Genomic DNA, 15,432 nt, shown 5'->3' on the forward strand with positions numbered 1-15,432 from the left:
TGCCTGCGTCTTCACCTGGCCTTCAGTGATGCTCCCACTTATTCCTGCAAACTTGGAGCCACACTGCCTCACCCTGGACCTTGGCTCCTGGGATGGTTTTGGCCTGGGCATGTGTTTTACGTCTTCTATCAGCCCAGAAGTTACTGAGGGCTCTCCTTCGGATGCCAACTGTCTCCTCCAACAGAATGAAGACTTCCCCAGAGCTGTGCTCCTTCCATCAGACTGGGGGGTCCCCCATGCATGGATAGTATGTCTCCCTGCTCTCAGATTGGGCCTGGGGGTACCCCAGACAGCAGTTGTGCTTTCCTCACCAGACCACCGGCCTCCTCAGTGGGGAGCTTTACATCAGGCTGGAGACACCCAGAGCTGTGCACCGCTGCTTTTGAGCTGCTTTTGACCTCGTGCCTGCCTGGTTACAGGAACCTGTCAGCCTGTGATGCCACTGCCATTTCTCACGCCTCATCCCAATGCCAGGCTTATGCAGGCCTGGGCTTCCCTTGCACCCCCAGTTCAGCCACCTGTCCCCCCCTCACAGATCTGCAAAGGAGCCAACGCAGATGAGAGGCTCCAGTGGCACCTCCCGGAGGGAGCCGCCTTCTCCTGGCTGCCCAACCCAGAGAGGACCTTGGAAGGTAGGGGGACCTTACCCAGCACCCTGGGCTACCCCAGCAGCACCCCCCACCCTCTGCCCAGGGCCTGCCTCCCTCACCCCTCACTGCCCCTGCTGACCTATGGTCCTAACACTGGGCAGTGACTTGCATTCCTTTTCAGAGGATTGTTTCGAGGTGACCAGAGAGGCCATGCTTCATTTGGGCATCAATGCCCCCACCCAGAACAACATCTTTAAGGTCAGGAGAAAAGCTGTGCACTTGTCTTAGGCAGAGGTGACAGGCAGCCCTTTTCGTAGGGCCCTTCTCTGAACTTGTAGGTCTTTTTCTGAGAACCTAAGACTGTGGGCCCCACTGTGCAGACTCCAAAGGGTCGGCCACCCCTCTCTGCTGCTGAGCCAGACCCGGGACGTCAGGGTGCCAGAGCAGGGAGCACAGAGTGCTGGCGTACAGAGCATAGAGCAGTGACTGACAGAGCTCAGAGGGCAAGGTGCCTCGTCAGCTAGTGCTGCACTCATCAGAACAGAGGAATAATGCTGCCACAAGTTGCAGCATTATCAAGCAAAATCAAGTTTACACCTCTTAGCTTACTTGGTTTTTCTCAATAGTCCTGTTTGGAGATTATTTCCATTTTACACTTGAGAAAACTAGAGGTAAAGTGACCTGCCCAAGGTCAGACCGCCTAAGTGATACAGATAGAGTTTGTACCATACAGCAATTCCGACCTCCCACCTTCTTTCCCCTCCTCTCAGGACACAGCTGACCCAGGTCATCTGGGCCCCTCACAGCCCCAGTAGTGGCCTCCCTTCTCCCATCTGTCTTTGCTGACGGGGCTGACTACTCCCTGCCCCGTCACCTCCCCACCCGTAAATAGGGATAGGCTGGCAGCAGAGACAGGGAAGCCCCTGCAGGAAGATGGCAGTGCAGTGGAAAGTGACCTCCACCTCCAGCTGGAAGCTGCTCAGGCAGGGAGGGGATCATGGCCAGTATGGGCACCAGCAGGCAAGCGCTTGGCCAGACGGACGGCACAAGTGGGCAGCACTAGGCGTCTGGACAGGAGTGCGGCTTGGCGGTGACACAACCCTCTTCTCCAGCCACTCTGCCCATTGGGCACAGCAGGCTTCTTTCTACAGCCCCTGGGGGCCCCCACTGTACAGAGACCAAGGTCACAGAACCACCCCCAGGCTGGGCCATCAGAAGCCCAAGAATGCTGAGAAAGGGCCAAAGGGAACCCCAAGCCAAGCCCCACCAGTCACAGAAGTAAGCCTGCTCCACAAGTAACAGGAGCGGGGTCTCCCTGGGAGGCATCAGAAGTCAGACTGACTGGGTTCTCATTTAACCTCTCCTTTCTCATCTCTGTTGTGGGCGTCAGCACGGTACATGCCTCACTGATTTTGAAAAGAGCAAACAAAATGATGCATGTAACGTGTATAGAACCGTGTCTGGCCGAGTCTCATACTAAGTGGGCAGTAATTGGGAGCTGCTCTTATTTATCCCGATATGATTATATTCAGCGAGAGAGAGGCCCATCCCAGGCCAGGCTCCGGCCCGTGAGGGTGCCCACTTTGTGTGTCCTCCTTTCTCCCGCCCCCTTAGGTCCTAGCTGGACTGCTGCACCTCGGCAACATCCGGTTTGCTGACTCTGGGGACGAAGCCCAGCCCTGCCAACTGATGGACAATGCCAAGTGTGAGGGCGGGGGTGGGGTGGCTGCACCTGAGGTCACATACCCAGGGCGCAGGGCAGGCCCTGCCCAGAAAATAGCCAACATTGGTGGGATTGGATGGGATGCCAGAGGGTGAGATTTGGAATTGATGCCCTTGATTAACACATCAGCTGTAGGGCCCTGCCCTGGATAAGTTACTCCTCACCCCATCTCTGGTGAGCAGGCAGCATTGTCCCCATTTTACAGATGAACAAACAAGTCAGAGGATTTATAATTTGCCCCACACGTGGCAGTAAGGACTGGGACACAGAAGTCCTGGGTTCCAGTCCTGCCTCTGCCTTTGGCAAGTCACTTCGCCCACCAGAACCGAGGTTTCCTCTGTCCATTTGGGTGGGTCATGGTTCCGCTGCAATGACTTGCCAGCGCCTTGTGAAGTGGGCTATTTGGATGGAAGGTGATTTGTCCCTCCCAGGTTCTTTCAGGACATCGGCCTCGCTTCTGTGGCTCCCAGAAGACCCACTGCTGGAGACACTGCAGATCAGAACCATCAGGGCAGGCAGGCAGCAGCAGGTGTTCCGGAAGCCCTGCTCCCAAGCTGAGTGCGACACGCGCAGAGACTGTCTGGCCAAACTGGTCTACGCACGGTGAGCAAACTGGGCCCTGCCCTCCTCCCAGGTCATCCTCCCAAATTCTGTGTCCCAGCCCACACTGCCCAGCCCACACTGCCACGAGTGGGACAAATTCTAAATCCTCTGACTTGTTTGTTGAACCAGACACCATCTTGCAATAATAGGCCCAGGCTGAGGGCTGCCAAATAAAGCAGACGGGTTTCTCTCCTTGCTCCCTTTTGAGGACAGCAGGGATTGGCTCCTGGGGTTTTCCCGAGCAAGGCCCTTGGCCTTAATTCCGGAGTACTCTGCTTAGGGAAGTTGCCACAGCCTGGCCTAGATTCAGCTCATTATTAAAGTACAGGAGCCTGCCTTGACCTTGGCAGTAAGTGAGGAAAGCCTGCCTAGTTCTCCGCAAGGCAGGCCCCAAAGGCAGTCTGGGGCCCTCACAGTTCCAGGTTCAGACCCATGGCTCTTTGTAGTCACCTGGGGAATGTGACAGATGGCAGAGCCAAAAGCTCAATCCAGAGTCTCGAGCAACACAGCGTGCTGCAGCAAGTGGGAACCCAGAACAGGGTGAAGGTGGGGGTCCTGGCCTTTTCCTGGCAGGTTATATGGGCATCTCCATCCCCTGGGTTCTGAGAACCTTGAGGGTGCCCTGTAAGGGAGTCAAGGGGCCCAGAATCCTTTGAAATTATGGGACAGAACATGTGTGTATGTGTGTGTGCATGTGCTTATGGGAACTTGGGCATCTGGGGAGAGGGTCCCCTGAACTTCCCCCCGAGTCAGGAGCCTGAGGAGCACTGATGGGGGAATAAGATCCTCCGAGTTGAAAATGGCCCAGGGCAGCTGGGCTCAGACTGAACTCAGTTCAGCAGGAGAGTCACTTCCCACTGCCTCAAAGCTAATTTCAGCTCAGAATTTCCGGCCAAATATTTTTAAAGCCTTTGTATCGAGTGATTTCAAAGTGAGCAGATAAAGTGCAACGATCACAGAGTGAGCCTCTAATCATAGAACATTGCATACACAGTGAACATCAGGTCGTTACATCACCAGGTCATTCATCTTTAGTACCTCAAATGGGTATTGGAAGCCCCAGTTGTGAAAACAGAAATCATTTACTGAACTGAGAAAACTTGCGAAGCAATTACTTTAAGAAAAATTGTTAGGAAGTTGGAACCCCTTAATAGTGTCTCCATGTTGTACAGTTACTACCTCATCTTGAGGTGGGGATGGTTCCAGAGTGCAGGAAGCCATTGTTGGCCCCAGGTGACTCGGGACCCATTTGTGTGGGACTGAGTGGGGGGCGGGGCAGGGGGGCTGCGGGCCTCGAATGCTGGGCTCTGCAGGTTGAGTTTTGCAGTGGAGTCTAGTGAACTCAGTTCTTTACAAATCCCATCCAGGCCCGCCCAGCCCCTTCTAGTCAAGACATCAGCTGGCTGTCGGGGCCTATGACAGGCAGACCACTCCCTGTCTAGCCCCAGAGTCTAGCTGGCCCTGTGCTCAGTCCTGCTGGGCGGGACAGCTTTATGTGTACCTGAGAACATGCACGACCACAGCCTGCGTTTGTCGTAGGTGGGAAACCAGAGGCCTTGACTGGGCAGGCCCTCCAGGGTGGGGAGCCCTGGCTGGAGGAGCCATGTTGCCACCCCTCGGCTCAGCCTGATCCCCTCTCACTAGAGCCCACTCTTCCCCCACCCAACAGGCTCTTTGACTGGCTGGTATCGGTGATCAACAGCAGCATCTGCGCAGACCCCAACTCCTGGACCACTTTCATAGGTAGCAGGGGCTCTCCCTGCCGGCGGCACGCCTTCAGAAAAAGAACGGGGAGCCCTGGGTCCACTGGGTGACTCGGGGCAGCTCTTTTCCCTTCTCTGCTCCCCCATCTCCTCACTTGCCTGTCACCGTTCGGGCGAGGACATCTCTGTGCCCCCCAGTGCCCACATCTGACCCACCCGTAGCTCGGCTGGCAGACTGAGATGACGTCCCTTCTCTCCCCAGAGACCCAGCTCCAGTCTCAGGAGAGCAGTGGGGATGGGTCAAAGGGCTAGATGAGGAGGGACGTGAGGGACGTGACAACATCGTTGGCACCTGGGTGGGACAGGCGGGTAGGGGAGGACGTGAAGCTCACAGACACCAGTGAAGTTTGCCCACTGAATTCTAGACACCAACTGGCTGGGGAGACCCAGGTCTTCCCAACTGGGACACAAAAATGTTCCCTGGGACCTGGTTCCCTCACAGGAGGGGCCGACAGGGGCCAGGGATTCAGAGTCATAGGGACCTGGTGCCCGGGGCTGCCCCTTGCACCTTCCTCGGCCTTTCTTCCTGCTCTGAGTTCTGAGGGGGTGTGAGGTAGAGATGGGCTCCCTGGGGTGAAGTGGGGTGCTCTGCCTGCTGTGGGCATCATGCTCACTCAGCCACATCCCAAGGCTGCCAAGGATGAGGCTTCTTCGCCCTGGGCCGCCCCGACCCCTTCCTGCTCCCTGCAGTGGCCCCATGGCTTCTCCCTCATCCTTGCAGGCCTGCTGGATGTGTATGGATTTGAGTCCTTTCCCGACAACAGCCTGGAACAGTTGTGCATCAACTACGCCAACGAGAAGCTGCAGCAGCACTTCGTGGCTCATTACCTCAGGGCGCAGCAGGTGAGGGTGTGGCGGGTGGGCCAGCTCCCCTGCGTCCTCTGTTCCTCCCTAGCCCCTCAGGACCTGACCAGGAGCTGTTAGTCCCTCCTCTGATGCTGTTCTGGAATCTGCTGTGGTGCAGGCAGGCCATGGGATGGCCCTTCTGGGCCTCAGACCATAGCTGCCTTCTCCTGCCCCCCTACCCCACTTTGCCCCCTAGGAGGAATACGCTGTTGAGGGCCTGGAGTGGTCATTTGTCAACTACCAGGACAACCAGACCTGTCTAGATCTCATCGAGGGGAGCCCCATCAGCATCTGCTCCCTTATAAATGAGGTGGGGAGGGTCCACCAGTGTGCTGAACACCAGAGTTGGGCTTTGTGCTTTTCTGGGGCCTTGAAGACTATCCTTTGCCTCTGTTACTCCATCTGCCAAATGGGTTTGCTAATCCCTATACTCCTTCCCTCTCAGGGTCACTGTCATGCCTGTGTGACAACTCTGCTGCCATGGGGGCCATGGGGTGGGGACCATGGTGAGCCACTCTCACTTTTGTGGGCGATTGCCCATCCCATCCCACACAGGAATGCCGCCTTAACCGGCCCAGCAGCGCAGCCCAGCTCCAGACACGCATTGAGAGTGCTCTGGCAGGCAGCCCCTGCCTGGGCCACAACAAGCTCAGCCGGGAACCCAGCTTCATTGTGGTGCATTACGCGGGGCCTGTGCAGTACCACACCGCAGGCCTGGTGGAGAAGAACAAGGTGAGGCAGGGCCGTGGCTCCTGGGGGCTCGCGGTACAGGAGACGCTGAGCCATTGCCGCCCGTACATGGGAGGTTCCTACTGTGCGTCCTCCCTCCTGAACATCCTCCCAGAATCCAGGGTCACCTCATGGGTCTCTGCTCATCAGGCATGACCTGCTCAGAAATGACCCATGTCACACTGGGTCTCCTGGTTTCTAAGTGTCCAGTGGACCCGCTTGTCTCTCAGACTTGGGCCCCACCCTCCCCTAAAAGCCCTCCATCTGGGGCCTGGATGAGGAGGCGGGCAAGCCTGTGGACAGCCCTGGGTAGCACTCCACCTGCCCTCACCTGCTGCCCCTTTCTTTTCCCATTAGGACCCTGTCCCCCCTGAGCTGACCAGGCTCCTGCAGCAATCCCAGGATCCTCTGCTCAAGGTGCTGTTTCCTGCTGACCCTGAAGAGACGTCCCAGGAGGAGCCCTCTGGCCAGAGCAGGGTCCCTGTGTTGACTGTGGTGTCCAAGTTCAAGGTGGGTTTGGTGGTGCTGACATGATGTGAGGTGCTTGGTTTATTCATCAATCTCAAATGCTTACCTGCCACCTCCCAGGATTGGTGCTGTTCACTGGGGAGCATTGATGGCGTTAAGTAGACGTGATCTGGGTCCACATGGAGTTGATAGTCCTGTGAGAGAGGCAGAGATAGGAAACAGACTGTCAGTGTAATTGCCACAACGGGAAGCCTAGAGGCCTTTGGGTGGCACAGTGGGGTCTGCCACCTACTGCTGATAACGGGATTGGGGAAGAGCAATAGATACATGAACTCTGACCTGGCCCAGTCCCAGTTCTCCAGCTTCCTGCTTCAGCTCTGTCCTCGGCTAGAGCAGATTTGTCATGTCCTCCAGTACCTTGAGCTGTCTACTGTCTCAGCCCGTGTATATTCTGCTCCTCCCCACGGCCCCTTCAGCTCCACCCTCACTCCCTCTTCTTAGTTTAGTCCTTCAAAGCCTTCAAACCTCTGTGCTATCATCACCTCCTTGAGGAGGCATCCAGGGGAGCCCACGTTGGATTAGCACTTTCCTGCCCAGCCTCAGACACACCACGTGTGATGCCCGTCCCATGTCTGTGTGGCTTGTTAGACCTTCAACTATGAGACAGCAGCTGCCTGCACATGTCACAGCTTCCTGCACATAGGACGGGCTTAATGAACTGTTACTTAGCTGTTACCTGAATGAATGGCACGGGATTCTGAGATTGTGCTCTTCTAGGAAGACTGTTCTGGTGAGGAGGGTAGGTGAGGGGCGGGGAGGCTGAGACCAGACGCAGGGAGACTTAAGCAGGTGGAGGGTCACTGGTCAGGAAAGGCCCCGGGAGGCAGAGGTGAGGAGCCGTGGGAGGGCACGAGGAGTGTGCTTTGGGCACCCCCAGTGAGCGCCTCTGGTAGTGCTCCCAGGCAAGCGAGGACGCTGGTCTCGGGACTGAGAGGGCTGCGCGAGGTGTTTGACAGTCTCTAACCAGGGCCCCGCGGGCGCCCCCAGGCAGCTCCACTGCCTGCCTGACCCCGTACTCACCCCTGCAGGCCTCCCTGGAGCAGCTTCTGCAGGTCCTGCAAGGCACGACGCCCCACTACATTCGCTGCATCAAGCCCAACGGCCAGGGCCGGGCACAGACCTTCCTCCGGGAAGAGGTAATTCACACAGAGCCAATGCTGCTTTGCAGAGAGCCCCACCTGGCCACGGCCCTGATGGGGTGAAGGGCAGGATGGCTGCTCCAAATGGAGGGAGTCTCGTAGCTGGGCCTGACATTGTCTCCCCAGCTCTGGCAGGACAGTCATGGACGGTTGGGTGGTCTGTGCACTGCACAGAGACCTAGCCAAGGAGGCAAGGAGGGGCTCCAATGCATCTTGCTGCCTGCTCACCAAGCCATGTGCCCTGATGAGAGTCTGAAGCTGCCCACAGGAATGGGTGTCTTTTGTGATTAGCTGCAAGTCTGTGGCACCTTACAGTCCATGCACCGTGCGGCTGTTTCTGACTAAAGGTGTATAGATATTTTTAATTTGCACAAAAGCACTCTGGCCAGCAGCTGGTCTTAGCTCAGGGTACCAGGTTCTGAGGGCTGTGATGAGCTGTGAGTGCTGAACGATACTGGAGAGTGTCCCATAGTCAGCTGGTAGATGTGGTCTCAGGGTTTATAGCCAGGACTACTCTGCTCTGTGGTAAAGACCTTGGTTCAGGTCCCAGAAGAATCTTCCCAATATAACCTCCTCTGCCTCTCAGCTGTGACTCACTTGATTGCCTGCAAAAAATAAAAAGAGAAATTTGGTTGGGCTGCATTATGAAGCAGAGAGCCTCTGCACTGCTGGGAGTGGCGAGACAAAGCCAGGACCCTGCCTCAGCTGCACCTGAAGCATCGGTCAGGGGACCTGGGGCCACCGGGACTCTTTCTAGCAAGGAGCTATTTCTCGCAGTCCCTTGATTTCTCACTGCCCCGGAGCATATACCTCCATCTGCTGAGCCTCAGGAGAGCCTACAGGTCCATGCTGAAAGGGCCACAGGAGTGGCATTTCTGGCCTGCTGGCCCCATGCTGCCTGTTCCCACCCTGTTTCCCCGCCCTGGCAGGTCCTGAGCCAGCTAGAGGCCTGTGGCCTCGTGGAGACCATCCACATCAGTGCTGCCGGCTTCCCCATCCGGTGAGTGGGCCCGTCACCGCAGGGGGCAGAGCCAGGGTGGAGCTCGGGACTCAGGCCCAACAAGAGCAGGATTTAGAGAAGAGAAAGAGGCAGGTCTGCAGCTGTCCACCTGGAACTCAAGAGGATGTTTTCCATTTATCCGTTGACTTTCTGTGCACTATTTTGTACTAGGCACTGTTTCTGGTATATATCAGTGAATAAGGACACTGGGTCTCTGCCCTCTTGGGGCATACATTCCAGTGGAAACAAGAAGTATAATCAGTGCTAGGGAAGAAACAAAATATGCTCTTACATAGACTACCAGTGAAGGGGATCCTTGGGCTGGTCAGGGAGGAGCCCTCTGAGCAGCTTGGGCCTGTGGGAAGGAAGCGGCCAGCTTGGGAAGATTTGAGAGTGAGGGCAGGAGAGCATTCCAGACCAAGGGAACAGCAACCAGATTTCCCAGGTTAGGAACTGTGAGGTGCTAAAGTGACTGGAGCACAGAACTGGGAGGAAGGGAAAGAGGAGCGGGCCAGGCAAGGACTTCGCAGCCTGTCCTGAGTGCCGGGAGAGCCACTGGATGTTATAGGCCGGGAGTGCTGTGCTCTCATTCATATTCCATAGCTGCCTTGTAAAGTGGGACGTGGGGTCAGGAGAAAAGGGAGATGCGTGAGAAGGCTGTTGCAGGTGTACAGGCAAGATGGTGTCCCAGACGAGGGTGACAGCATTGAAAAATGGAGAGAAGTGGGTAAAATTAGAGTATGGCTTGTGACAGAAATAGGACTGTGGATACAGGGCAGGGGAGCAGTCAACTTCCAGACTGCAGAAGCAACTTCCAGGCTTCTGTTGGAGGCAAATGGATGAATCGGGGAACAGTTCCTTGAGATGGGATGGTCAGGGAAGGCCCAGGTTGGAGGGTGGGAGGGTCGGGTTTGAAAACAGCTTTGAGACAGGCTTGGTGCTCAGCAGATCTGAGAACTGGAGGGTCTAACACCATGAACAAGGAGAAAATCCCAGCAGGGAGAAAAGGGGTTGGGCCATCCTGAGGAATGCTCACATTTTGAGGTTGGGGGGGGGGGGGTGATGAGAAACCAGCAACGATAACTTGGAAGAAGCCAGGATCATGGTGTCCCGGAGGCTGAGAGAGAACTCTGCAAGGGAAAGGGGTCAGCTGGGCACCTGCTACCCAGATGCCGGTCAGAGCCCTGACCTCAGGGTTTGAGGGCATGGTGTTTGCTGATGGCTATGATGAGAGCCACACTGGTGCAGTGTTGGGGACAGAAGCCAGACTCAGAGGAGAAAATATGGATATCAAATGTCACCAGCTGTTTAGAGAAGTGTTGCCGTGAAGGGGAGCAAAGAAATCAGGAGGAAGTAGAGGAGGCTGCGGGGTCAGAGAGGACAGGCAGAGACGCGGCCGAGCATGAGTGCGAGGTAGGAGTGACCCAGTTGTCCAGGCGGGAGGCCTGCACGCCCCTCTGGGAGGAGGCAGCGTGCAAATCCCCTACTAAAAGGGCAAGACGTTTTGTTTTGGTAGACCAAGGCTGAGGAAGAGCAGACCCGGTTTAAAATGGTCTCCTGGGCTTCCTGTTGAATGACCCTAGGAATCTCTCCAGAACTACCGCCGCGTCCACTCAGTGGGCAGTCAGGACAGCACCTCGCTGGGTTGTTGAGATTAAATACAGAAACCCCTGTTGCACCCCAACCATTGTGCCTGGCTCACGAATGAAGTCACTTCGTTCTCTTCTTCCACCTACTTTGGCTTCCAGCGTCTCTCACCAGAGCTTTGTGGAACGATATGAATTACTGAGAAGGCTCCGTCCTCGCATATCCCCGGCCCCTCACAGCCCATCAGATGAAGGGCGCTCAGGTGAGTGGGGACCACTTGTTAGTCATTTGTTCAGCCACAATCTACTGAGCACCTACCCTGGGTTATCTCAGGGCTAGGGGCTGGGGGTTCAGATATAAATAAAACACAGCCCATGGTTCTTGGTGGATGGGGAAACAGACTCAAAAAAGACTGGGGAAAGTGGAAAGGCAGAGGCAGATAGTAGGAACAGGATGCTGTGGGTGGTGTTGGAGATATAAATCAGGGAAGGCTTCCTGGAGGAGGTGGTGTCTGAGGACAGATGGGATTAGCCAGGTGAAGTGCATTCCACATGACAGAAGTAATCTGAAGAGGCCTGCAGGCAGGAGACAGCACTGTGTGAGAGAACTCTAGGCCATTCACTGTTACCGGCTCATAAGGGCAGAGAACGGAGGGAGGTGAGGCTGGGGTGACAAGTGGGGCCCAGTCACAGAAGCTTTTTACTCTGGGAGATCATAGGAACTTCCAGGGAAGAAGGGAGTGATGTCAGCCTCATGCTTTCTGGAGACCACTGGGGACCATGTGGTAGGCCAGGGCTGTTAAGTTGGCTGGTGTAGATAGAAGCTAGAAGATATGGGCATAAGAAACATTGGGAAGAAATTGGTTAGATCAGGCAAGCATCTGATTAGATGTAGAGGTAGAGGAAAGGAGGAAATTAATTTAAATAATTATTTAAATAAATAATGTGCTTGGCCAGTGGGGAAAAGAGGTCGGGGAAGCTGAACTCTGCCAGGGCACTTGGCAAGCTTTGATCTCAAAGGAAAGGTCTGGCCTACAGCCCTGATTTGGGGGTTGTGGGCATGTGTCTATTACCGAGGGTGTGGCAGTGAGAGACAAGCCCCCAGTACAGATAGAGGGAAAAGAAGCCAAGGATGGGGTGCCAAGCCCCCTCCCCCCCCAGCCCAGCGGCAGCTGCTCCCCGCCCCATCCACGTATCCTTACCCTGGGGGCCCACCAGACCCAGGTGGGACAATTCTACTGTTTTTCTCCTCTCTTGGGCACTTCTGTCACTTTCCTTTCATCCTCTCTCCCCAATTCTTTCTCCTGCTCTCTCCATGGTCTGCTCTTCTGCTCTGTGTCTCTTTCCCAAGTCCCCGGGCCCCTGGTTGATTCTGCTGCTGTTTCTCGTCTGCGGAGTCTTCTTTGGCAGCCTGTCTCCAGAGAGGCCCTGGGCAGCTAACGGTGCTCAGAGCCCTCAGGTAAATGCTCCTTCTACAGGAATCAGCCCTGTGAGATGCAGGAGGGCCGGCAGGGGGACCCACGGGGCCCCCATGGACCTGGCATTTGTATTCCCTCTTCCCATCCGTGTTGGAGAGTAAGGGGTCAGGTGGAGGGGGTGACCCGGCTGCCCTGTTTGGGGCCTTGGAAACAAATGCTGGCTGAGCAGCATGGGATTCCAGGTTGGAGTCCGGGCACGAGGTTCCCTTTGCCACCCTCACCCTGCCCAAGGGACCCACAGAATGGAGGCTGCAGGCCAGTCCAGGGCACAGCCACAGTGACACTGCCAAGACTCCTCAGAATAGTCAGGCGCCTGACGGACAATAGGGGGGCTGCCTCTGTTCTCCTCCCGCAAAAAAAGCAAGGTCAGAATGGTTGGAAGCAAGAATAGGAAAGAAGCCTGTGGAATGTTGGGGAGCCCAGAACTCATTTCTTAAGGCCACAGAAGTGTGTAGATGGCAAAGCACTGATGGGACCCGTCTCCCATCCCCTAGAATGGTCTCCACATGCCGAGGCGCCCACACTGCAACCTCTACTCCAGGACATCTTCCACTCTCTGCCAGCTCTAACTCGGGCAGCAGCCACACCTGGTGGCCCAGCTGAGGCCACGCCAGCCTCGGTGTACTGCGGCAGGACCAAGGTGTTCATGACAGACTCCACGGTAAGCTGGGCTGGGACGAGGGCAGAGATGACAGAAGCCAGCTGTGCTCAGGGCAGGGGGAGGACAGGCTGAGGACCTCAGTGGACACCCCTTCTCCCAGTTGGAGCTCCTGGAACATGGGCGCGCCCAGGTGCTGGACCAGTGTGCCCGCTGCATCCAGGGTGGCTGGAGGCGACACCGGCAGCGCAAACAGGAGAGACAGAGGCAGGCTGCTGTGCTCATCCAGGCAGGTAGGAGCGGGTCTCTGAGCTACACAGCCCTCATTCCAGGCTGACTGTCAACGACTGCAGACCCCACTAACACCTGTTTCTTCTGAAACGCTGCTCCTGGAGTCCCGGTATACCAAAGCTGACAGTGTCCCAGCCTCAAGGCGTTGGTGGCATGTCCCTATGGTGGGTTGGGATTCAAACCCCCTGTGCACCTCACCCCGAGTTCTCTCCAGTCCAGTGGAAACCAGGTCACACCACTAACAAGGGCGCTCTGTAGGTAGTGGAGGGTCAACATTTGCCTTTAATTCCCCTTTCCCAGACCTTGAGAGCTGCTTATACCACCTTTCCTTCCCTTTGTAACAACTCAAATCATTACCTGCTGGGCTCGAGGGCTTGTAAGGAGTTTAAGGTAAAAACCGACAAGATTTGATTCATCAAATGAAGAGATATATGAACCATGTCCACAGCAGTCTCATTTTTAAAAATACAAATACTAGAAATATCTAACAGTGGTGGAGTTATGGCTGTATTGGACTATCCTTACGACGTAGCTATGAAGGCTTTTTGAAGAGTATCTTAACACTCTCCAAAAGAGTATTTTAAACTACACATCGAGGGTGATGCCACCTGCATAAGGTGTGCTTGTTTGTAAGCATGAAAAAAAGTGTGTAAGGAAATACTGTACAACTACTTGAGTTGGTGAGATAATAGGTGAGTTTTATGTATCTTTACACTTTTGGGTTTTCTAGAATCCAATTGTCATGCAGGGTGTCATGCGGGGTCTCAGCTCCCACTCCCCGCATAAGAACACAGGACATGGTGAGGCCAAAAAGGAACACCCACGGAGCCATAGACAGGGGAGTCATACCACTATAGTCTCACTGGCGGCTGGGCGAGACACAGGAAGCAGGAGCCACACGATGCGCAACCCGCCGTCCGCTTCTCTGCCAACCACCCCCTTGCTAACTGCAGTCTGCGCTTCTAGCGCAGCCGCGGCAGTTCTATCCGTGGCTAATGGCTAACCGGTTACAGCCGATGGCCAACTAGTCACAGCTGATGACCATCTACTACCCGAGCCAGCACCTTTCCACATGAGGCCGAGAGCCTGGAAACTGCTCTCTGGGGCTCTGTCCCCACACAAATATATTCGTATTTAATGGAACAGCCCTTTTTCTGAGTATGATTGTACTAAAAAGAATCAGAAAATGCTGAAATTTCCAACTGTCACATGATCAGTCCACCATCGAGTAGTTATTACCTTTAGCAGCAAGGGGGTGTATTCATTCATGGATTCCTAAGCAAGGATTTCCCCAAAACTAGAAGTAATTTAAAAAGATGCAGACAATTCAGGCCCCTCTCATTCCCTGGGTGTTGTCCCAGACTGAGCCTGAGGTGGGAGGTGACCCTGCTCCCAGCTGTCCTTCAATGTCTAGGTACCTCCAAGTCTGTGGGCAGTCAGGGGGGTTTTCAGAGCCAGTTCTGCTTTGTGTGTTGACTTTAGTACGGAGGGGCACAAGGTCGCCATTCACGGAAAAAGGACTATTTCAAACTTTTACAGCAGCTCTGGTGTTGTTGCGGCGCCAGGTCACCAAGAGCTCTAACGACATTTTACTCTCTACTGTTTGGGGCAAACCCCTTAGCCATTCGATCCTGGTTAACTCGGAAACACATCCAGAGGCTGCACACAGCTGCCACCGTCATCAAGCGCGCGTGGCACAAGTGGAGAGTGAGTATCTGACTTAAGTTAGGGTTGGCAGTGGAGGTTTTGGTACCAGATGGACCAGGTTGGGATGTTGGCCCTGCCTTTGCAAAATGGGTGGCCTCGTGTTCCTCATGTAGGGAAAGGGCATGACACCACACTGCAGTGACCTAAGCAACTCTGGGAACACAGTAAAAACCGTGCAACTGTACGTTAAAGGAGTGAACTTGACACTGTGTCAATTAGGTCTCAGGAAGGCTACTACCTCTGTAACGTAGCACACGGACGGCCTAAGCCCAGCTGCCTTGGGTGGAAAGTGCCACCGCACAGCCAGTCTAGCTAAGGCATCCGGCTGTTCACGGCCAGGTGCCCTGTGGTTCACCTTAAGCTGACTTACTGAGAGTTTTGGTTTCCATTGAGAAAGCTAATAAATCGAAAGCTATAAAGTGGTGTTCTCTTTTTAAGATCAGAATGGCCTTTCTTGCTTCTAACGAACTGGATGGTGTGGAAGAAAAACACTTGTCTCAAGCTCCCCGTTCCCTAAGTGCCTTCCCGCTGCCGCAGGCACAGACCCAGCTGCTGGGGGCAATAATCCGCCTCTGGCCCCTGGGACTGGTCCTGGCCAACGCGGCCGTGGGGGTACGTGGCTTTCAGAGGAAACTGGTGGTCTGGGCCTGCCTCCAACTCCCCAGCAGCAGCCCCAGTAGTTACCCCGTCCAGACAGCACAAGAACAAGCTGGAGTCACGTCCATCCGGGCGCTGCCTCAGGTAAGCCGTGTGATGGGATGGATGGCGGTCCTGCCCACAACAGCGCTGGGTCCCCCACACCCCACTGTGGAAGGCAGGAGGCAAAGCCAAGTCTACAGCAGGAGGACAAG

General features: G+C 55.3%; 1 protein-coding gene across 2 annotated transcripts in view; it reads left to right on the forward strand.

Moving 5' to 3' along the window:
* MYO19 (myosin XIX) overlaps positions 1 to 15,432 on the forward strand; it is a 31,778-nt gene that overhangs the window by 14,707 nt on the left and 1,639 nt on the right. The window contains exons 10-25 of one of the 2 annotated variants that reach the window (XM_074320932.1): positions 536 to 632; positions 772 to 848; positions 2,205 to 2,295; positions 2,745 to 2,916; positions 4,586 to 4,659; positions 5,401 to 5,522; positions 5,722 to 5,835; positions 6,081 to 6,257; positions 6,612 to 6,764; positions 7,811 to 7,918; positions 8,851 to 8,921; positions 10,670 to 10,770; positions 12,480 to 12,646; positions 12,747 to 12,876; positions 14,496 to 14,581; positions 15,020 to 15,322. In XM_074320932.1, coding sequence (XP_074177033.1) covers positions 536 to 632; positions 772 to 848; positions 2,205 to 2,295; positions 2,745 to 2,916; positions 4,586 to 4,659; positions 5,401 to 5,522; positions 5,722 to 5,835; positions 6,081 to 6,257; positions 6,612 to 6,764; positions 7,811 to 7,918; positions 8,851 to 8,921; positions 10,670 to 10,770; positions 12,480 to 12,646; positions 12,747 to 12,876; positions 14,496 to 14,581; positions 15,020 to 15,322 — 2,043 coding nt within the window. Of the gene's footprint in view, positions 1 to 535; positions 633 to 771; positions 849 to 2,204; positions 2,296 to 2,744; positions 2,917 to 4,585; positions 4,660 to 5,400; positions 5,523 to 5,721; positions 5,836 to 6,080; positions 6,258 to 6,611; positions 6,765 to 7,810; positions 7,919 to 8,850; positions 8,922 to 10,669; positions 10,771 to 11,858; positions 11,967 to 12,479; positions 12,647 to 12,746; positions 12,877 to 14,495; positions 14,582 to 15,019; positions 15,323 to 15,432 lie in introns of those variants that run through there. The other variant, XM_074320934.1, reaches the window with a different exon arrangement.

This window comes from Rhinolophus sinicus, linkage group LG15 (assembly GCF_036562045.2).
Source record: "Rhinolophus sinicus isolate RSC01 linkage group LG15, ASM3656204v1, whole genome shotgun sequence".
Lineage (NCBI taxonomy): Eukaryota > Metazoa > Chordata > Mammalia > Chiroptera > Rhinolophidae > Rhinolophus > Rhinolophus sinicus.